Below are 24,217 nucleotides of genomic sequence, written 5' to 3'. Positions count from 1 at the left end.
TTAAACATTTTCTGTTAGGGTTCAGATTAAGCTTGACATCAGAGGTACAAGTCTATGTACAGTGAAGGAACTACGCATCCCATAAGCCGTTGGATATAACCTTTCCAACGACTTCTAACACACTTCCTATAATTGAACATTGTTATTTATAGAGTGTTGTTTGCATATAGAGTTTAATATAGTGTAGTAACCTTGTGTAGTGACAGAACAATTCGATTGTAGCCAATCTTTCGCGACTGTCGGTATTCATGCACTTCATGACTTGTGGCTTCTACAGGAGAACATAACTTTGTTTCACAATCTCATAGCTTGTGCTAAATCTACCTTGGATGGTCAAAACATTATGGTTGATAATAAAAATCTCAATTCTGAAAATATGGAGTTTTTATTTCTGGAACCACACTGTTGATCTATATGGCCTGTTTTGTGTTTACAAAGCTGAACTGTAAGTTTTGAGCTTAAAGAAGTTAAACTAAAGATGAGAAATTTTACTCACATATTCATCTGTGTTGGGGTCCTGGGCCTGAGGCTGATCGGGCATTGGCACTTCGCAGTCAGGGCTGTAGTGCTCACAGTAGTCATAGGCAGCACGATGGTCTGCTACAATCATCAGCTGCTGGATGTCTCCCTGGAAATCACAACAGAACAGGAAGTCAAGAGACTTGCCGGGCGCAGTTACAAGTCATGCATGTAAATAAACAAGCAAACAGTCATTAGTGAGAGACATGGCGGTCTCACAATCGGTCACCAGTGGATGAGGGGGGTGATAGGAAAGAAAGGAAAAAAAGAGGAGGGAGAACATCTGCCTGCAGCATTATTGCATCCAGAACAGGCCTGAAACTAGGTCGAGGCAGGGGGAATCTCAGGGTGACTGCATGATGAAGAACTTTGTCCGAGGTCCAGGAGTGAGACAAGCAGAACATGGAACAACTGACTTCATGTAGCTTACTCAAACAATAAAACACACACACACTCCGAGTAGATCTTCAACAAGATGAATGAGTTTAAACAAAACGCATAAGCCCAGCCTGAGATCTGAACGGGACATGAGTGTTTCCACCCTCGAGCTGATTGTGTGAGATGAATGGATAAACTTAGCTCAAGTGACAAGGAGAACATGAGCAGACCTGCAGAAACAGATATCTGACCCGAGACATTTTACTTAAACGTGTGTGTGTGTGTGTACTGAGTGGAGGTGCAGGGGGGAGGAAGAACAGTAGCAGAGGTGAGAGGTTTAAAGAAAGAGACGGAAAAGAGGAGGTCGACAGAAAAAGAACAACTGAGAAAAAGAGAAAAGGGCTCCGAAGGATCCCCGGGCAACATGGGGAGCTGGGTGTGTGTGTTTGCCACATGTTTTCTGAACAGTCAGCTCATGGCACCAAAAAGCTGTAATGTATCTTTCCAAACATGTTCTGATCACACTTCCAAAATGCAGTGATGTTGCTCCACATCAATCCATCACAGGGTCGACTCAGCTGAAATGAATATACGTTCAGGGGTGTGGGGGGGGGGGGGGGGGAATCATGAAGCGGCTTAACTCTTGGAACAGCCCGTTGCAGAGCTCGCAGTGTTTTTTATTATGTGCTGTTGCCAAAAGTCTGAAATCGCTCAACATGTCTTCCCAGCTGCAATTCTCCACAGATGGCTCTCGTATTTTTTGACACACAGAAATTGATTGCATTTGTGGTCGAACCAGTGACAGTTCACAAATGAACAACCAATCCCGGCGCTTCGCTAGAAGGTAACACACAAAACATTGTGTCTGGCATCCTTAAGAAAAAGGGAGAAAAAAACCTTGCAAAACACTTCACAAGACGATGTTTCCTGCTCCGTCCTTGGCTTATGTTATCAGTGGGGTTTTACGGTGAATGCAAGAAAACAAATCCCACTACTTCCTCCGAGACCGAAGGGCTGGAGTGGCCATTACCCAACTCCCCCAGCTAAGAACTGCTGAGCTCCCAGGAAACATTCAAATGGCTACCTTTCAGCCATTTGTCCAAAAATCACATTGTGTGAGGAGGCTAGAGACTTGGTATCATTTTCAACAGTCTGTCCTCCTCATGCTGGCGAGTCCGTGTGTCACAGCTGCACAGAAAGGGGACGATGGGAGTGCACTGTTTGAAATGAGGTCACATTGAATTAGGAGTAGGCCCCGTGTACAACAAAACAGCCCTGCCGTCTGTGACTGTTTCCCTATTCACATGCCATTCTTCTGCCTTTATTTTTCCCCGATGCTCTCTTTTTTTCTTTTCTTTTCTTCATCTCCCACAGCGGCCGGGGGAATGTCAGCGTGGATCCTGACCACAAGCAGTTTGATCCTAATTTCACCAAGATGAGATAATTAATCATACACCTAAGAATTAATGAGAACATCCCAGCAACACTGGGAGCAGTGTGGAAGAACTTGCCTAATGATGTGTGACAAGAGAAGGAGCGAGGCATGCGGATGCCCGAAAAAGAAAAAAGTGTTGCGTTATATGGGTCATATTGACACTGGGAAGGCTGATGGCTTAGGCTGAAGGTATATGAGAAGGGGGAAAAGGGATGAGAAAATGCTGGATAGAGAATGTACTGAGGTGTTTTGCTCTGTTAAAAGTTCTTGACTAGAAAAAGAACTGAACACTGCACAAAACCAACTTCACACGGATACAAAACAAGATTGCACTTGGATTTAATCGGTCAAAATCGATGCAGCCGTCTCAGAGATATCCACAGTTTTTCAATTAGCGTGGGTTAATCTCCAAGAACATGGGCTCCTTAATCTCCCTTAATGTCATTTATTAGTGACTCTTCATTAGAGCTTCCCTTCGAGTTTATTGTTAATGCTTTCAACCTCCACACACAGGCTCTCTCTTGTTGAAATGTATTGTCTTTTCACAGGCGGTGTGGTCCTCACAGTAACTAGTTAAATCAATGGTACACCCAAAGGTTTCCGCAGATAATTAAAAATATTATTTACCTACTAATTCCACAAACGTCTGTCTGTAGATGGAACGCAACAGTTTGAACTTATATAAGCAAACACATGACAACACCACAGTTAGTGTTTGAGGAGGACTCACTAATGATGAAGACTAATTCTGAAGTAGCTCCGAAGCATGCAGTGTATGCAAGGATGCAAAAGTTGCACATCATAATCAATCAGTTTTCCCTGATTTCTATCCATCATCTTCACACATATGATACAAAAGGCACAGGCTACAGTGCATTTGTTCCCATGAAAGCTGCTACACCTTCACAGTGAAACTATTGTCGAAGTCTTGAGCCACCCGACAACCGCTGAAGCCGCTTCTGATTTCCTCCCTTCGAGCCAGAGCTGCTCCTTTCACCGCACGGTGCTAGACGGACCGTGGTGCCAAAATGTTAAATAAGCTGCTGCTTTACAGATATTCTTATACGGTACCCCACTGCATACTAATGGAAATGTATTAATTTGTTATTAAGTATTTAGTCTTCTGGCAGTCAATGGTCAACACGGTGCTAAACACCTTGCTAAATTTTGATATTAGGAAACCACACTGCAAATGCAGAGTCAAGGATTCAGCATGTGCTAAGGGGGATCACAACACTTATGCTAAAAAAAACACTAGACTTAACATAGAGCACCTTACACAGGCATAAGCAAAACCAGAACCAATCACAGCAGACGCAAAGAAAAGACAAAACCCTGGAATTATAGAATCACATCCAAACCCAAGAGGGGAGCCATAAAAGACCAGCTCTCCTCTTTGTGCCACATGTCATGGGACAGTGACATGTGGCACATCAGAGTGGTGCCTAAGGCGGAATTTTCAGACAATAACAGGGCTGCGGCTGTCAACATCTCCCTGGACGCTGCTGAAATACGATTCAGCTCCTGGCCAGTGCTCTCCTCATGTCGCACTCCGGCTGAAAGGCCATTTGCCTGTGGCTGCGAGCGATGGAAGACTTCACTCGACATCACTTTCATGTGAAAGACACGATATAAGATTGCAAGGTTGCAACTTTTAACAAGATTACCGAAGCAGAACAACTGGATTCTGATCAATAACAATCTATTGTTTCAATATTACACAGAAACTCGCCCTGTTTCTTCCCCCCATTCCCTGCTGGATGTTCTGGTTGTGTCCAAATGGTGGCAGGAGAGTGCTCCAGTGAGCACAGAGACAAACATCTGTCTCAATCTGAACCTGACCCACAATCACAAAGAGTGGACTGAGTTCATCATTCCCTCTTGTGAATTAAAAGATATGATGCATGAGCAACTAATGTTGATGCATTTTCAAAGATCATCACAACATGATCAGCCTTGAATGTTGCTGAAACTAAATGAACCAAACGCGCACACATGCACATACACACTAATCATCTTTGTCTTCCTCTCTCTTTTCATACACGCACATATTTCAAGTATGAAGTAAAAGGAGACAAACAAAGGCCTTTTTATTACACTAAGCTCTGGAGGTGATGTCAAAGTTGCACTTTCCTGGCTCGGAGCAGCATAAGATGAAACAAACCAGAGACAGCTCACACAGGTTCTGTTTACCTTCTGCACCTCAAACAATAAAAAAAGACGGCGGCTTAAAGAAGGAAAATTCAAGTCTCAAGTTTGTCATCATTTCACCAGGTGTCAGCAGAGGGATACTGGGTACAGGAGGGTCCCACAGGGCAGGATAAGACTCTGGGAGGTCCAAGATCTGGCTGTTTTTTTTAAGAAGAAATACTTAGTACACCCATGAGTTCTGGGCCAGGTCTCGGTCCCACTGCCAGCCCACACCGGGAACACTCGCAGTCCCAGTGCCTGGGCGCTCTCCAGCCTGACCACAGAAACACACAGTGCTGTGGTCAGCCCACTGCACAGGGGCCATAAATCAGCACCAACACACACAAAACGACATCCCTAAAATAGATCGTAGACATAGTAGTTTGAGTACAAACAAGCAACACACACATGCGAACAAGTGAAGTGCACTTCCAACAAATGTATAATTGCCTTCACCAGACATCAAGTACATTTTCACCCACATGCACTTTCCCCTCTAGACTCTTGTGCAACCCCAACGTTCAGAGCAGCTGCCAAGAGCAACAGGCCCGTCTGCCACCCCACTTATCCACTACACAGCACCTTAACCATCCCCTCACCTCTTTGATGCTATCCCTGTGTTTGGACCCCGGTCTAGGTCTCCTCTCCCCCTGCCCTCCCCCCATCGCGCTCCCATCTGTGTAAGATTTTTATCCCAAGCCTCCAAAGGCCACGGGCGGCCATATTCCCATTTCCCGTCCTCCTCGGGTTGGTGGAAATTGGAGCGGCTCACCTCACCTAGCAGACGTGGTCTCATGAGTGTTTGGCTTGGCCGTTCGCGGAAGTGCTGAGGGTACACTTTCAGGGGTTGCTGACGCGGTAAAGGAGGAACGGAGGGAATAAAGGTGGCGAAAGACAAACATCTGACATGAATTAGGGAAGTTATCTTAATTATCCATGGTGGAAACTCCATCATCCCTGAGGCTACTGGAGTCTGTTTCATTGCTTAAAATGTATAGTGTGCTTTGACAGTGAAGCATGACGTTTGCCTTCGACAAGATAATACAATAAATGTATTATGGCCAAATCCTCATAGGTAATCCACTTGGATCTGTAATAACCCACTATCAATAACGGACATTTCTTTAAAAAGGTATGCGCCGAGAAACATTTGGATCACAGTATATATCCCAGATGGGACACATTGTAGTCCGCATATGGGGTTTAAATTCCTCTTAAATTAATGTCAGATGCATCACTTCCCCCATGACCGGATTTTACCCTTGTGAAAAATCAAGTCTGACTGAAAATCATACAAACACTGCAGGGAAACTATTGCACTCAGTGGTGCTCCGCCAAGGCAAAACAGTTCCCTATATATACCTGATAAATTATTCCCTGGGAAAGCATGTTATAATAACACCCTGGATCCTTCCCCCTCCCCCTCCACACCAAAACGTTATGTATTCTTGCTCTGCCATAACACATCCTTCCACCAAGTTTCGTGAAAATCCGTTGAGCTGTTCTTCTGAAATCTTGCCAACAAACAGACGGGTGAAAAGTCAGGTACTCTTGAAAAAAGTTGAACTGAACTTAAGTTACTGAATGTATCTAATAACAATAAAACAGAGGTCCAGTCAACTTTAGCCAAACTGTTTCTACCTCTACCTCAGAGACTTCAGCCAAAATGAGCTTAAATTAGCTCCTGAGTTTGAAAAATCTTCTGTCCAAATGGAACGAGGTGGTGTCGGGTTTCTCTGCAGTTGATCCCCCTCGACAACTGTCAAGTCCTAAATCAGGAATAACTACTGAGGTAAATATGTCTTTACCTTAGATGACTGAAACGTGTTAAATTGAAATAATGGGAGGCAGGAAAGACGAGAAGAAAACAGGATGTGTTAAACTCATCATGAAATCCCAACATCACAGCTCTTAACAAGTACCAAGCTCACGTGTTGCCGGATTTTACTACTTTTTCCTGGCTTTGGATGCAGCAAGGGAGCCCCACATCATCCCTGCCCCATTAAATGCCTCAGTCCCAACTCTTACTCGAATCCCAATGCCTTTACTCCCCCACTCATTCCATCTCTAATCCTCTTATTTCTCTACATCTAACCTCAATCCTCCTCCTACTATTTTATATCCTCACCCACTCACCCTGACACACGGACAACCTCATCCCCCGTGTTGCTTCAGGCCCGGGACGGCCTATCAGGCCTATCGGCTACCAAGGAAACTTCTGGATGATGTCACGTGGCATGTGTGCTGTTCCAAGTCTGACATCAGTGGGAAAATATCTCCTCACAATTTCCAGAGTGTGGCCCAAAGGTTTTAGCTACACAACCACAACCTCTTGTTTTCTCAACACCGAGACCTTTTTCTGATCCTCCAGCTCTCTAATATAGAAAATGTATGTGTTTTTTGTAACACAAACTTTGCTATACAATCACACATATCAAATCGGGATGACTTTCGAGATCCAGACAATGCTGTGTTCGCATGGCTCCCCTTCGGCTGCTCAGGTTCATTTAAGGAGGTCCACCTCCCAGATTACCTGAGTGAGGCCAAGTGTTTCGTCCCTCCCTTTTTGTGTTCCCTCAGACCCACTGCAGCCATTTGTTTCAATGAGGGATGGGCATTAAATTCTCTGTGAGTTTTTCTTGGCACATTCTCCAGGAAAACAGACAAATCGGGGGGGGGGGGGGGGGAGTTCTGCAGATGGACAATGTCAAAGAGGCACCAACTTTCTGAACATCACAAAAATATACCCACAAGCTCTACACATCCATTAAGTGTAGCAGCACTGCTTTAAAGTCTGAGGACTGATTTGGATAGATTTTAGGGGCATTAGACATGATAATGGAGTAATTGGGATCTCATTGCAACATATAAGCAGTGTTTACCAGTTAAAATACCCGTCTTCTCCCATAATAACTGCTCTGATTACGTTTATGATCTTCACTGGCACGAGCCACACTACTCTTTTGCAAACCGCTAAGAAAAAAAAATAACATTATGGTAGTTAGAGGGCAGATGCTCTCTCTGCGACCACAAAAACCATGTCAGGAACCAAACCACAAACCACCCTCAGCATACAGTAAGTATATGTCTCTCCTGACTGCGGTATGGAAAGAAAAGACCCGGGCGAGTAAAGAGATGCACAAACAGACGGAACTTTACATTTACTCCAATTCTTGGATGTAAAGTCATATCATTTTATCTCTGCCTTTGATTATTAATGGTATGTCCTCTTTACAGAAAATCCTCTTCTCTCTATGAGAAGTTTTGAGATATTATATAAGCGCCATCACGAACAACTCTCTCAAATAGATAATTCCAAAGTAATTCTTTTTTTTTCTCTTCTTATTATTTCCTCTTTTGCATTCCGAGACTGAGTGGAAACTGCAGGCTCTCAAGTCAACTGAACTAATCGGCCTGCTGGTGAAATCAAACGTGTTTTCTTTAGTGTGTGTGTGCATGTGTGTGTGTTTTCATGCTCAGCACCTCCTGGTGGTAACTGACTCTGGCAAAAGTCAACATGGGATCCGACTAAACTACAGAGGGGAGAAGGGAGTGAGGGGAGGAGAGAGTGAGAAGAGTGCAGGCTGAGCATAATTTGGAAACTATGTGGCATATTTTCCATTTTGTGCACGCACTGGAGCCTGTCCTGTCTCCCAACTGGCAGACGCTCAGCAGGAGGGCTTTAAACATCTCTCACAAAATATGGTTCCCACAGTAACCATTGGACTGTTACATACTCGGTATGATTTTAAAGTGTTCCTGTGTCGCCTTAACCTTGAGATCAGTTTTCTCTGGGCAACAATCAAATTAGAGAAAAAGTAGAGCTGTGCTGGATAAAATCAGACGCCTCCATAGATGTAGATTAAATAATAGCTATAGCACAGGCATCAAAAACAATAGGATTTATGCCTAACGCCTCCTTTTTCAACATCGCTCTGTGTCCATATGCAAGTCATTCGTATGCATTCCTATTGCAACCTCTGTGATCTTATGTGTTTTAAAGCTCCTCCCATCTGGTCTTTTTCAGTCTGGGATCTTTTTTTCGCGTTGGATTTTTGACAAACCATGTGCACTTAGCAACACAAAATTAGCATAAAGCTAACTGACAGCTAAACTGTGTAATTGTATAATTAAAAAGGATCAATCAGTTTTACAAATTGTGAATTTCAATAATGTTATTTTTCTACAAGATAAATAAATGTGAAAGTTACATAGATATGGGAGATTCATACACATTCATGTATTTGTATGTATCAAAAGATATATTGATAATATTATCAACATAAATTTGCTTAAACCAGCAATCTAAAAGCTACAAAATAAGCCTTCCAGTCTCGCAATGCATTTCTGTGTGTTAAACACTAGGGAGCAAAGTCCATATATGATACGGAATAGTAGCTACGAAGAAAAACTGTTTGGAAACGAGAAGTTATCAAATGGTTAAATGCAACATTTTCACAAAAAATGTTAACATAATCTGTATAACCCTAAAAAATTCCCCTCTTTTTTTTCACTCCAGAACCACATCTCACACTTGGGAAAAATGTATGCACACAAAGTATCGTACATACTGAGATATGTCATTTTTTTCAATGTAGAAATCCGGATTTAGTCTGTCATTAATGGTTATGAATGAGGGAAAGTTTTAGTCTTAGTCTACTATCATGTATCCATGTCCCCCTATAGCTTGGCAGAGCGACTTTAGGGATTGTACAGCGGATGATGTCATGTTTCTTTCTTTTTGTCTGTTCTCGTTGAGCAGCAGTGAGGTCAGAGGTCAGCTGGCTCAGCATCAGTCACATCAGTCAGCCTCTGTTACTAATTATTATTGAGGGCCTCAGCCTCACAGACTAATCCCCCTTTAAACAAGCAGAACTCTGACGGGACAAAGACGACACTATTCCTTGTGCCTTGTGCCTCTCTGTGCATTTTTGAACGTGTGTGCATGTGTGCGTGATGTTAAAGAGCAACAAATATAGACACAAAAGCTTGTTATAGGCAGTATCCAAACAAACTGATTCTTCACACTAGGTAAAAGCAAACTGTATTTTTATATTATGATGCAGATCAGGTTAAGGCTTCCTGTACTGTCTGGTCAGATTATGATTAATCTCTCATCTCCTGCCACAAAGCCTTTATACACATAAAAAGTGGAGAAAGGAAGAGGAAACCCCCTCAGTCGAACAATCAAAACCTGTCATCACTTCCTTAAAAGCTCTGTAAATACAAATGTTGCCCATTTAGAAGATTTAGACAAACAATAAATGAAATATAACAGTTGGAGAAATATTTTTTAGCTGCTTAGTAGCCACAATAAGGCAAAACTCTTCAAACAGTAACAACAGCTGCAAAGTTGAACTGCAAATGCAGCACAGATGGGAAGAGAATAGAATTGCAGGACATTACATTATTTTGTGGAAAGTGTGGAATATCTGGCACTTCAAATAAAATTTGATTTGCAATCTTGTGTGGGTGTGTACGAGGGGTAGAATTAGATGTTGGGGGCTCCAAAAGCTTAATCCACACTTCTATGGAGGATGTGGGCACCACCATAATCCGTATTCTGTCCTCCATGACACACAGAACGGGGATTGGTGACGTCCTTCTTTTGCACCACAGCCATGTGTGTGTACTGTTCTTTAAAGAAGAATCACATTTACTTTTATTTTACTTTATTTCAGACTTTAAATCAAAGTCAAGTTGGTCCGAGAGAGACTGTTGACTTGTTTTAGATTTAGATAGTATGTGATGAGAAATACAAAAATGCATCAGTCATGAAATCATAAATCTGTTCACTCATCCCACTTTTGGCACCAGCCAAACAATCGGATGTACTTTAATATCTACTCTGGGTTGAGTGAAGAACAAAAACCTTGACGTGGCCCTTTTCTGATGTGTGGAGCTGTGTGAATGGGGAAATTGAGGCCGCAACTTGTATTTACGACATTGAATTATGCGTTCCACCTTTAATGGCCTGGTGATTAAATGCACCATATCATTACCAACATGTAGATAAACAGCACAATGCCTACCTCGAAGACTTCTTCATCAAGTATTCTGGTTCCAAACACTATAATTCCTTTGGTATCGATTATGGGGTTGGGGCTACGGAGCAGCTTCTGGGTGGTCTTCTTTTTACAGTCCAGAATGAGGGTGATGGTCTGCTTGTGCACACTGATGGCCAGTCGATGCCACCTAGAAAGGGAGGAGGAGTTAGTTCACACGCTTACTGGGTTACTTGCTGTCCTGATACACACCGCCAACAGGCTGAAGGCCCCTTTTGTATCTGGCATCAAATCTAAATATATCCCATTTTGTTGTGTGGGGGAAAAGGATCTTAGAACTCTTTTTGTGGACATGAATGGGTTCTGCACTAGATACACATTTGAGGATACTGCAATCTACATCATGTGTAATATCTAATAGAGGTTTCATGTTGCATAAATATAAATTGCAACAGGTACAGCTGCTTCAGGTGATGGATTATAGGGTTTAGTGCAAACACACTAAACTATCGAGAGACACAACATATCAGTTCATTAATTAAAGCCCGACACATCCACCTGGACTCTGATTACAGGGGGAAGATGCAAAAGGAAAAAAACAGGCTGACACGCCTTCATGCGCGTTCAGTGACTGGTGAACCTACTTTCCATCAGCTAGATTGACTCCTCTGAAGAGGGGGTAGTCCTCGGGGCTGGGTTTGCCCGTGTGGTCCTCGTACAGGAACACAGGGGATCGTCCCACTTCCAGTCCAAGCTGCTGGATGCCCTGCTCGTTGTACACAGACAACAGGAAGGACTGGCTGCCCTTCCTGGGCTTCACCGTGGCCAAGATGGAAAAGTCCTCTGGGAACACATCACCTGGCAGGACGGATGTCGGGTTGGACAGAGAGACAGATGTTTTAGAGACATAGTAGTAGTTGTTCATCATCATAAAAGGAATCAAATACTTCTAGGCCCAGACTATTTGGTCGAAATGTTGTAATCGTGTAATTTTTTAAGCAGACGGAGTGCGCTCTTCAGCATCAAGAGCAACTATAAAAGTTATTATTGTTACCTCGAAATCGAAAGAGCTGCTAAATAAACAAAGATAATTGAGATTGGAAAACTGTGATGCCTTTGAGCTCCGAAAGGAAACTATTTGTTAAGTGCATATAGGCCGTAACAGGAGAGGATTAATCTGAAATGGATGAAGGCCGAAGAGAGAGGAAAAAAAACAAAAGTTTGAAGCAGAAATGCAAAGTGGGAGCAATTCCAGCACAGTGCAGGATGAGAAGCATAATGACAAAAGCATGTGATCCAGAGAGACTTTGTCGAAGTATCCTTCAAACCCCTCCCCTCAGCTGATCGATCTAACAGACACTGAAACGCTCCAGCAGAGGAAAAAAGGAAATATGATTTAAACTTTTATTACAGGAGAAAGAATTAAACTCATAATTTGGTATTTAAACACATGAAAGGGTACAGGAACAGACATGAAAAAGACATGATTTTCCTCCATTTGCTTGGTGGAGCCTCAACTACTTCCTCCATTTTGCTGAAGTGTTTGGAACATCTGCCAGACAGACTCTGTTGCTGGGGCATTCAGGACCCCAGAAAGAGTATGGGACTTTGCCACCAGGTCAGACTTCACTTGAGGCAAATGCTGCTCTCTAATCTTTTAGGAAGAGGCGATCTTGACTGTATCAAAACCACTTTTGTTGCGAGAAGGCGGCTATCTGGATTATCTTTAACATAAGCAAATGAAATGACTGGGACTCCAGCAGCAGCTCCTTGCTGTTCAGAGTGAACGGAGGAGATTTCCAGACGACCGGAAAAGAGAGGCAGGGTTTGTGGTTGCAGTGGTTTTGTAGCACCTCGCGCAGCCATTAAACCCCCTTTTTACTCTGCTGTAGGGGTGGAAAATGCGAAATCGGAGCGACTAGGTGGCCAATCCGAAAATGTAGAGGACGACTCAGAGGGAATGCGGTTTGGAAAGCTGAGGTTGGGAAGAGATAGTGGAAAAGGAAAAAAGGGGGAAAGAAAAAGAAAAATATTTTGCCACTATTATCCGTTTACTTATTCTCTTCTCTTCTCGCTGTCTTTCACTGGGTCAGCATCAAGCCGTCTGTTTTTTCTTCCTGTCCTATCTTCCTGCCTTTTCCATCATCCCTTCATTATTGCCAGGCACCGAATCACATCATGCGGAGAGCACATGCCTTGGCGGCGTGCTCCCTCAGGAATTTAGCTTGGCATCATATGAAAAACATTGTCTCTAATTGACAGATGCTTCGACAGCGGGACAGTGAAAGGGGGAGAAGAGAAAAGCCTTCAGAAACATGGAGGAGTTTGAATAGGCAGAGTATGAAACGTGTTACTGTCTGATGCAAAAAGAGAAAGGTGGGGAGAATCAGATGAGAAACCTCGAGTGAGCGTTTGTTTCTACATCGGGTTGCACATGAGTCCCATTCTGTCGCAGAGGCATTGACTCAGCGCTGGCTCAGGACGGGCTGTTTGTGTGGAGGTCAAGGGTCAGCTGAGGGGCAAAAGGGACTCCACGGCACAGAGGGAGAAAGTGGGAGAGCAAAGCAATGAGAAAGTACTCACTATATATATATATTATTATTGAACTTAATTTATTTTAATTTTACTTTTTTATTTTTACTAAAATAGAATAGCTTTTTCCAAATTTGAAGTAGTGGTTTTACATTCAAAATCAAACTGTCTCTCAATTTTGTAGCAGCATTTACAACGCAAGGTGTCTCATATGTGGATTCATGCTTATGCACCGTTTATCCCCTGTGCCATCGAGGACTGAGAAGACCCTGAATTAAAATTTGAAAAACCTTCCTCCTCACTCTCTCCTCTGGAGCCTGTAACAGAGTGGAGGGTTGGGGATGGGGAGGAGGGGGTCATTCAGAAAAGCTCGGGTTTCTCTGGAATGTGTCTCTCACACTGCTACTTAGGCCACCAGATGAGAGATAACTCATTCCTCATTTGGGTTGTGTGTATGTGGGAATGGAGAGGCTGGTCGTTTATATACTGGCATCAGACTAAAAAGGTCTGGGAAGTCAGACTCTCCAAAACAAGTCCAAACGTCTCAAATGAGGCAACAGCCATCATTTTCCCTCAGTATAAATACCCTAAACTAAAAAGGCTTTGTATCTCCATAAAAGATTGATCTAGTATGATATACAGTTTATATTTTCTCTTGTAAAAATCTGAGGTAAAACAATCAGAAGTGATCATGAGACATTTGACTTTTTAAGATATAGAAGTTAAAGGAGATCTAGAGACTGCCCTGCCTCCCCCTCTCAATTTTCTCACCGCTGGTATTTGACATTTACACCTCATTTACTCTTTTACATCAACCAAACATATGGCTGAGAACACACAGGCAGTCAGGGGGGGGGAGCGAAGGGCAGAATCTTCTCTCTCTCTGTGTGCGTGCAGGTAAATGAGGTAGAAAGTCTTGTGTCCTATAGTAATTGGTCATTCAGTCATCGCCATGTCCAAATCCCCCCTTATGTTTAAGACAAGCAACATTCCAGTGGGATTGCGCGTTGCAGCAGAGATGTGTACCTGACTGTTGGCGTGCAAAAACGTTGACAAACCTGGACAATGGACAGAGAGGAAGATGGATGGTGTATTGCATGTAGGTGAGCGTAATAGGACTCAGGACAGATTTAAATTAAAGGCCCGAAGACATAAGATAAGATACGAGACAAAAATATAGGATTTGATAGGATTAGTTCTGAAAAGCGAGAGAGTTACATGTTATTAGTTATGTGTTATTATAATGATTTCACTAAACGCGGCTTTAATCTGTATACATGCAGATCAGTGGATAGAGCTGCTTGTATTTACTGTATAGAGACATGAAGATAAACTACTCTTATTATTATCTATTCCCATAATTATTTCAATCAGCTAAAATAACCATTATAATTACCTAATGACTGGTTATTGGATATCAGAACAATCATGTTTCCATACTACTGTCATATCATGATGCATATTCTGCATCCACAGTCTCTCGAATGACGATTTCAGGACCCACTGTTCATGTGGCATGGAAATATTTCCTCTCATAATAAATAACATCAATATTATTACCCAAGGTTTGATAAGTTAACGGACTGCGTCATTTGTGAGCCATGTCCAGATTGCTTCTACAGCTCTTGAGCTCGGCTTGGCCGTTTGAATTTCACCGCATGCTGCAAGCAGAAGCCCCTAATCACATGGCCAGTGCCATCGAGCCACAGCGGCCCTGATTACAAGTACACATGCCAAGTGACAGCCATAACCTCAATCAGGGAGAGGACGCTGCATCAATCTTTCCTTGCTGTTTGGGCTGATGCAGGCTGTCGTCACCACAGACAGCGGGGGAGGAAATCTCTTCTGAACTTCACATTGTCTGAGCTACAGCAGGGTTTCTCAACAAGTTCAATTTGTTTTAAGAGCTTTTTTCGGAGCATAACAAATGAAATGTACCACAAGTACAAGTGGTACAAGTATAAGTCAAGTTTGACTTATATGAAGGAATCTGAGTCCCGGAATTACTAATATCTTCCTATAATAAGATAAAGATAAAGGGAGGTGGCTTAGTGGAGAATAACTACACACAGAGACAATAGGTATCAATAGACTTTGGTTCCTTTTACAGACCTACCTAAATGTATTTAAGACCTAGCACATAATATTTTAGCGTTTATAACACTTTTTAGATTAAAAGATTAATAAATTTGATACTTTTTAAGGTAATGCAGAGACCCCCGTACAAATTGTGGCAATTTGTATTTCTATACAGTATATGTGCACTTACATGTCATTTCTTGTTGACTTATCTGTATTAAGAGACGAGGATAGACTATTAAGCCATGGGAAGTGTGTGGTATAAAAATGAAAGCCTGCTTATGTCTCTGTTTCCCTGTTTCTTCAGTTCTCAATGACATTATAAATGTAAGAAAGGCCTCCTCTGTTCTCAGTGCCTCTGTAGTTTCACATGAATCATCCCTTCCACATGTTTGCCTAATGATTGCATGTCTGTACTCGCTCATTTTCCAACACATCATCACAGACTGTCTGTGGTTACGGGGTCATGGGCCAGTGTGTTCTCATTCGGTGCTACTGCAGGTTTATATTTGTTTGCATTACTGACGTTAGCCATAACAGAATCAGTTTACAAGCCTTTGTTTTTCTCATATAATATACGTTTCCCCTCAGGAGACAGGGTGCTGGGTTGATAATTGAGAGAGAACTGTACCTCCCAGGCTTTGGGCCAAAGTCAAAATTCAGTAGCAAACTTAATTTAAGGGGGGGAAAAAAGAGACGGATAAAATGATCTCACACGCTGTTTCGCTGCCTTCTGGAATATATTAGCTTTGCATTTTCTTAATGTTGAGGTGAGGGAGGGAGCCACATCACAGACACTTACACTGGCTTTTAAGGCCTTGTAGCTCCAGGCAGCAACTTATTCTGTTTGCACCAAAAGAGTATGTGGTGCCTGTTATGAACTCCTCCAAAGTTGGTTTGTTTTATGCAGACTGTTATTTTGGATGATCTGGAGTAGCATGTGCGTAATTATAGAACGTGTATCTAAACTGAGGGCTCCGCTGACATAGAGCTTCAAAGTGGAGCAGTATTTGTTTGATTGGAGAGCATGATAGGGCACGCAGGCCGCAGCAGCCCTGTGGCTCAGCTTTAAGCCCCAAAAAAGAGCTATGATATGGATGAAAGGTCCACTAAGGCCAGTGCAACGTCTGAGAGAGCCACGAACGGGGCCGTCATCCAATCTAAGCTTTGCGGAAGCTTAGCTCACAGGAAGGGTTATCATTTCTCCCTCTGGACCACATGGGTGTTTTCCTTTTTTCTTTGACTTTTTAGTATATTTAAGCTGCGGAGAAACCAATCTATCTATATTCTAGAAATTGGTTGTCACAGAAATATGGTTTTGAGTTTCTGTACTGGAGCAAGGAAAAAAAAGTGTACCGAGAAAGGAGCTCATCATGTCTCACCAGACTGTTTAGATGAGATACAGAGAGGGAGAAAAGTACACCGTGAGGCAGCGGCAGCCGTCTAGAAGCAATGACAGAGGGGAAAATTACTGCGCTTGAGGGAAAATAACGTGAAGGAGGGAGAAAGGCAAGCAGAGGGATGAGACAGAGGAAAGAACGGAGCAGCAGCCTGAAGCCACGTCAGCACAATAGAACAAGGGTGAAAGTGGAACCCCAGACTTCCCCTCCCCTCTACCACCCCTATTTTCACTGCTTTTTCCACTGTCTGGCTCCTCCTCCAGAATCAAATATTACAGAGCTGGAATTTTTTGCTGTGAGAGGAGTCCGCATGCATTATCTTTATTGTTTTGACAATTTATTGTGTGATACTAAGGACTGACAAATTTTCCAGATGTGCTGCTCATCTCTGACTTCTTTACAGGGCTAAAAGATTTGGACATTCTGTATATGTTTTTGTGGGGAATAAACAGGGAGGTGAAACAATTGCAGGGGTAGTATCCCCTGCCAAAAATCCCATAAACTAAAGATATAGTTGACAAACAGTAAATAATCAACTTGTAGGAGTCAATAAATCGTCCAGCTGGGGGTTCGGGTGGGGTTCGAACAGACTAGGTGAACTAGAAGAATTATGGATTAAAATGGCTTTGAGGATCCTTTGATGTTATTAAAAAGAGAGACGAAAAAGAGGCCGTGGTATGTGTGCCGTGTCACGTGCTCACCTGGATACAGCTGTTTGGTTGGGGCGCTGAGCTGGGCATCTTTGGATACTCTGTAAGCCACATCGGGTCCTTGTGTTGACCTCCTATGTGAGCAGAAACCCGTTGTTCTTGTGACACCCTCGGGTGAACTGTGAAAATCTAAAATCTTCAAGAGGTCTGCTGGTTCCGCTACAGGAATAAAAAAAAAGAGACACAAAGAAAAGTAAAGGTTAAGATCATTAAAGCACAAAATACCCACATTTTGACCAAATGCATATTGGATAAGCCTTCATTATGAACACTGTTTGCCTTTGTCTGTCTTTTGCTGACTCAGAAGCACTAGACTTAGCTATTTTGGTTAACAGAGGATTTTCTTCTTTGTTATCCATTTAGACACTAAACAGAGTAGGGCCCGTTTATAGATCACCATGATCATGGGTTGCAGCTGCAGTAAAACCCATCCTTCCCTCCATTCCTCTGCTACGCTGACTCTACGGCTGCCTCCGTTTGGCCACAACCGTGCAATTAACACACTTTCAGGCCTGTCGTCCCGGCTGTCACCAGGCCACCACAGGACTACACTGGTTCAGAACAATGTGACACAGGGTTTGACCTTGGACCGCACAATCGCACGCCAAAACCACACATGACAAGCTGCACAATGACACACATTAGCATCCAGAAAAGGACAACGGGTCACATCTTTAGGGACAAGTCTCATAAGGATAAGGAGGGGCCAAGTCGTATAAGGAAAAGGAGGGGCCGTCAGGATGCTTTTGAGGAGGGCAAATACTAAAGTCCAGGAGAACTAAACAGAAGACAATAAAGAGATTTTATGGCACAGGAGTTTAGGGTGCTTTTTTGTGCAATTCTGTGGAGCAACAAAGGCATCCTATCAGCCAAGTATAAAAGCTTGCACACACACACACACTCAGGTACAGCAGTGCTAGTGTCAGGCTACAAAGACCACACAACAAGTTCAGAAAAAAACTTTCAATTGCTCCATCCATCGGGCAGTGAAAGGGTTGCTGGGAAAAGCGGAAAGGTGAGTGGGCTGCTCAAAAAAAAGAGTTTGTACATTGTGCGCTGCCCTGCAGCCACCTCCAGCTGGATGTCATTACTCATGACTCACATGCAGATCAGGTCAATTAAAAAAAAAATCCACATTCTTAGACAGAGGTCTCAGTTTAAGAACACTTTGGCTGCAAATGTTCCTCTACAGCTGTGCAGCGATTGTGGAAACAAAGCTTCCTCCATTTTGCATTGATTATCTTATCAAAAGGGTAAGCTAAGCTTAAACTAAAGAAAGCTTACTGAGAGCATTGAAATCCAAAAGAGATCTTTTATTGAAAAACTTGATTGAAATTGATCCGGATCTGCGCCAAACCTTAATGGGTTCATCCTTGACACATATCACATTCTTCGCCCATGTTTCGTGTAGATCTCTTCTGTTGTTCAATCTTGGCTATAAACAAACCAACCAACAAAAACAATGGATAGGGGTATGGTCCATAACGTTTTTACCATCCAGGCAGACAGTCAGACTTCAAAGCTTTAGCTCCATTTGTGGCATTCAAAGTTCTCCTGTGTTTCACTCTGTTGTGTGTGAGCGTGTCCTCTGCATTTTCCACAGTGAATGTGCACAAAGGTCAAACAGTTTATACCTGTCTTTGCATAAATATTACCATCGCAGTCTGGAGCAAGAGTGTGAAGACATTTCTTTCAGCGGAACAGAGTTTATTTATTCATATAAATGTGCTGAGTGGTGCTTTCCTATCTCATCTCAATCTTTCTGCCTTTTTCCTCCTTCATGCAGGAGGTCTACACAAACGTGGCACTCCGCAGAATATAACATGGCTTCAGGGGACGTATTAATCAGAGTACACCAATCCAAGCACCACACCCAGCTGTTTAAAAAAAGCCATCTAGTCCATCCTTTAGGCATGTCAAACAGATAACTGCATTAATATTCCTGGATGTGCATACCAAGGGCTGACAGAGCCTTTAAAGCAAGTCAAGGGTATAAACATAGAAAGCTCTGTCTGTCATCATGTCATAATAAAGAGACAGGCCGAAACTCAACCACGGGCCAGAAAATGTCTATCATTCACCATGATCACAGAGGTCCACTTAATGAGCTCCTGAATTAGGTAGAATGGAGGCAGTTCTTTCTGGACGTAGAGAGTCCAGGAAGTATAATTAGGTGTAACGATTTTGTTTGATTTTGCACCTGATCTTGACAATATTGTGTTATTGGAGCCAGGAGAAGTAATCTCTTTAAGTATGGTCCCCCTATACTGATCAGGGGGTGTAGCTGCAGTTGGAGAAAAGCCAGTGCTCTGGCACAAGTCATCTGCATCCCGATATAAACGGGAAGCAGTTTTTCTACTGTCCCATTGGCAACAAACAAGAAAGAGAAATGACTAAAACTAAGACCGGAATTTTCTTTGCTTGGACCAACAACGAGGTGGAACTATAACTAAATGTGAGAAACGCTTTGCATTAACAGCTGGTAGTCGAGGCTTGACTGATGAGAGCCAATTAGGAAGTGAGTGACAGCATCATCATTTCAAACTCAAGTCTCCGGGTTCCAAAACTCCGCAGCACGCCAGGCACCACAGGAAATGGGATGCATTAACATGATTCACCGAAGCTTGTTGGGCATGGGCTCAGCATATTGTGAGGTTATGGGATGTTTTGCACTGTCACTCACTCCAGTAAGGAGCTCTGTGTAACCATGGTGATGGCAGCAACATAAGGGATTCAGACTAATGTGGTTTTGCCAGTTGTCTGTGGAAAACTTTGTTAATAAACGGCCACAGAGGCCAAAGCAAGAAAGGTGCTGTTTGTTAAAGGTCAGTTAAATACCATAAAAATGAAAAAAAACTCACACTTAGAGAAGTTAGGAAATGTAGTTTTGCCATGAATAAAAGTCTGTGTTCTGCACTTTTATAGTTTATGAATGGGAGATACTAAGAGCTAATTTAAAAAAAAATGTATATGGATGTTCATGAAAATCTCTTAATTTGCAGAGTCGGTCTCTTAGCAACTGAGGCCTCAATGCCTACAATCAACATCTGAAAAGTTGAATAAAGTGTGTTTTATTCACACTCAGCAGCTCAGAGCATGGAGATACAGTAATTGAAGCAGAGGGAGTCCTGTTTCAGGGGAAAGACGAGATTGTGTTGTAATGATTCTGAAATGAAGGGTTTGAAAGATTCAGGATAAAAGACATGACAAGCACCCAGGGAAGCGAGATGAAGCTATGGCTGTTTAATTACAGCGTCTAACATTTTTGCGCTGAAAATGTTATATTTATTCATCAAACCGGCAGCAAAAACTAAACTGCTTGTAGAGACCGTTTTAACAGCCTACAATTAACATTTTGGGAGTTTATTGTAGGCAGTTAGGCGCCTCAACGCCTCGGTTGTTTCTACAAGCTGTTTATAATTTGTTCTAGTAGGATGAGGCTCAGATGTGATAGAATTCGTCTGCACCTACTTTTACATAACAGGCTATGAAAACTTCGATTTTAAGTAAGTAAAATCTCTCTATACACTGCACTGTTGCTGACTACACCTTGCTAGTGCCTTGCAGCAATAAGTGACATTCAGAGAGAGAGAGAGAGAGAGCATTAATTTAATACTGTTTTTAACAAGTAATCAAGGCAAGTATTAATCGTTGCCCTTTTCTCAGACAACCATAGTCAACCTCTGTTGCTGCAGTGATTCCCTCTAACCTGCCAGCATCCAGCTGCACATCATCCCTTGTGGGACCGATCAATTGAGTCACTGACATTTACGCAGAGATCCATACAAGGACTGGACTGGTTAATGCCACGAACTGTTTAACTGTCTAAATGACGGAGCTTGAAATGGTCGGATTAGAACCAAGCTGCCAAATTGACGCTCGCTTTTATGACGAGTGAGTCTGTGTTACAAACCATCGAGCCATTGCATCCCTTTTCCACCGCCTCTTAATTCATCACAACACACACGCACACACACACACACACACACACACACACACACACACACACTCAGTCCAGGACCTTATAAGGACGCACAACCGCACATTTACATTTGCCCTGGTGATGACACGAACAAATACTCGCCTCAAATCTTACTTCTTGTAATAACACCAACAATTATATCCCTCTATGTTAGACAACTTCGCAATCATTCATCAACATGGCAACGCATTAGCCGTAGCAATCACTTCATTGTCTTCACACCAGAATGTCTAAACACACACAAACAAACAGGGACTACTGGTAAACAATTATCAGTTGGTTCCAACAAGCTGCAGCCATTTTATTAGTTTATAGATGACAACAACACACAAACAGTGATTAATGATTCAAAGCTCTTCCTCTGGGCTACAGCCGCCGACACTCTGGCAGTTCATCATAACAATGCGGATGTCACGATTACAATAACAACATCATCATAACAGCAACACAAGGAGGGAAGAAAGAGGGGGAAGTCTCTCACGACCCCTGCTGAGGAGAGTTGCTTTTGCTAATCCACACTGACACCAGCTAATCCCATGAAGATCAGCAGCTTTTTGAGGAAGGAAGCAATTGACATGAGGATGCCCCCTCATTCCACACCTGTTAACCACTCTTCCCCTCCGTCGGTCAGTCAGTTCTATTATCAAACGGTTCTCTTCTCTCATTTCCTTTTTTCCTCATGTGTAATCTGTTGAGTTCAAGGCCCTATAAGCAACTACAGGGCGTCTTCTTTAGCGAGAGATGAGCTGGGTGGAGAGGGCCAGCTAGCAGGGGGAAGGTGAAGAGATAGCATGATACAGTATCCAGACACCAACTACAAAACAATCAATCTCGGAGCCCATTGGCTATCGTCTGAATCCGAATTATAGCCTCTGTGGGCAACTGACCATATATTTTGGCTTTTAGTGTAGACAGCTAATATTCAGGCCAGGACTCTGTCTTCCGTTCAGCATACACAATTTACAGTCCGACTAGTTTCTTTTATCGCACAAGCCAAATGTTCTTCCACACAAACGTGATTTAGAAACTCAACCATTTTCTCCTTTATTAAAGGAAATCGGACACTTTAAAAAGTAACAAACAAAAGCATCTACGTTATTTCTCTCCCTCTCTGATATTTCCCACACACCTTCATTCATGGACCTCTGTCACCGGCAATCGACCTTCCAGCGGAAGCCCTCCTGACCACATCCTAAGCCACAGGTGCGGGTCTATGTCCCACCTTGTTAAGCTGAGATGTTTACCCACTTAACACGGCAGTTCCCTCGAGAGGGCCAACACCTCTGGCACATGATGCTAAAAATACTTTCCCAAGCGACCACAGCCCTTCACATCCTCGATGGCAGGTCCTCCACACGTACATAGAAGCTGTTTACATGACACGGCCTTGTGTACATATGCACACCGCTGGTCAGCCCCCCCCCTCCTCTGCTGCGTTAACTGCTCTCATGCAATGGAACATGATACAAAAAAGTTATACTGTAATTACAGAGCATCCTTTGACCTCTAGATCCCTTCAAAATACATTTATGTATAAATAAAACCCCTTCCGTCATTTAATCTCATTTAATCCATATATTAACAGCACAACAGACAAGGGCTCTATTCTATATTTCACCAATGCTTCCGTCATGCACAAACCGTCTACTGTCCACATAAATTCATTTACAACACCATTTTGCATATGCAAGAATCAAAATTCGTGAATGGAAATTTGAAAATGGGGGATCGGGTCTGGCTGAAAAAATTCACTCATCCTGTCCTAGTTGAAGTACACTTGTCTTCCTAAAACTGTTCAAACCCTTGACTCTAGTTAAAGATGGATGACATGACAACCCGCCAAAAGTGAAGCCAAAATGTCTTGATCACCACCTGGTGGCTGGCTGCGCTACAGGTCATAAACCCTGCCTCCCCTGTGTTAATGGATGGGATATGCATCAAACTAAAATGTCAAAATACACACCAACGATTGTTGGTCATAGTAGATATCTCTTAACATATATGACTTGAAAAATTTCCAAGTGCTAATTTTTCCTGTAGGTTTGGTTTTAATCATTTTTTGTTTGGTTATCTGATACGTTTCCAAACTCTTTTTAATACCAAAACTCTTGGATATTTAACGTATCTACTTCTACTCCCCTTGTTAGGGTTTTATTAAAGTCATGTATGCAGTGGAAAATGTAAGTGTAATTTTTAAATTAGTGCTGTATCTTTGAAGTGATGTGCTAAAAGAGAAGCACTTAACTTTGATTAAAGCCTTTTATGGGTTTGTTTGTCAGACATGGGTCTGGATGAGGTTACAGCACCGTAAAGGCTAATGAATTCATAAAACATGCAGTAAAAATGTGAATTACTTTTTTTTAAAGCGTGATGAAACATACTATATTACTGCAGTTACAGAGAAAAGTGGGCATGATGTGATTTTACAAGTATCTTCCCCTCCCTACCTCACTTCATTTTCTTTCTACCTTTTTGCACCCTTTCTCTGAACAGTAGCTCAAGTGCCAGATTCATAATCCTGCTTTCAGCTCAGTGCCAAGACTGTGGTGGATCCCATTCCCCTAACTCATCCATCTACCCTTGATTTCCACAAATGCACATACACACACACACACACACACACACACACACACACACACACACACACACACACACACACACACACACACACACACACACACACACACACACACACACACACACACACTCTGTCTGTAACAACGCTTACTGACTCCAAACGGCACCATTTCATTTGACAGGAGGAGGGGTGTAGGACCAGTGAATTAGGACTTTTACATGGGGGGGCGGGGATTAACATTCTTCCCTCTTCCACTGCCCCCTATCCTCCTCCTCTGGCCCTTCCAGAGGTGAGGCCTGACTCTCCAGGCACATGCTTGACCTGGTGCTGAGGACAAGGAGTAATTAGCAGCCATAAGGAGGACCCTGCCTCTCTTGGAAACCACGCACAGCTGAAAAACAAGAATGTC

General features: G+C 42.8%; 1 protein-coding gene across 1 annotated transcript in view; it reads right to left on the bottom strand.

The window, feature by feature from the left end:
* The window catches only part of col5a1 (procollagen, type V, alpha 1), a 73,858-nt gene that overhangs the window by 40,012 nt on the left and 9,629 nt on the right, over positions 1–24,217 (bottom strand). The window contains exons 2-5 of the mRNA XM_053447754.1: positions 17,240–17,407; positions 11,172–11,385; positions 10,555–10,717; positions 497–628 (exon numbers count right to left, since the gene is read on the bottom strand). Of these exons, the coding sequence (XP_053303729.1) occupies positions 497–628; positions 10,555–10,717; positions 11,172–11,385; positions 17,240–17,407 (677 nt within the window). The remainder of the gene's footprint in view (positions 1–496; positions 629–10,554; positions 10,718–11,171; positions 11,386–17,239; positions 17,408–24,217) is intronic.

The sequence above is a fragment of the Pleuronectes platessa genome, chromosome 19 (genome assembly GCF_947347685.1).
Source record: "Pleuronectes platessa chromosome 19, fPlePla1.1, whole genome shotgun sequence".
NCBI classification, from domain to species: Eukaryota; Metazoa; Chordata; class Actinopteri; order Pleuronectiformes; family Pleuronectidae; genus Pleuronectes; species Pleuronectes platessa.
The sequence above is the reverse complement of the archived record's forward strand: the minus strand, read 5'-3'. Positions and strand labels throughout refer to the sequence as shown.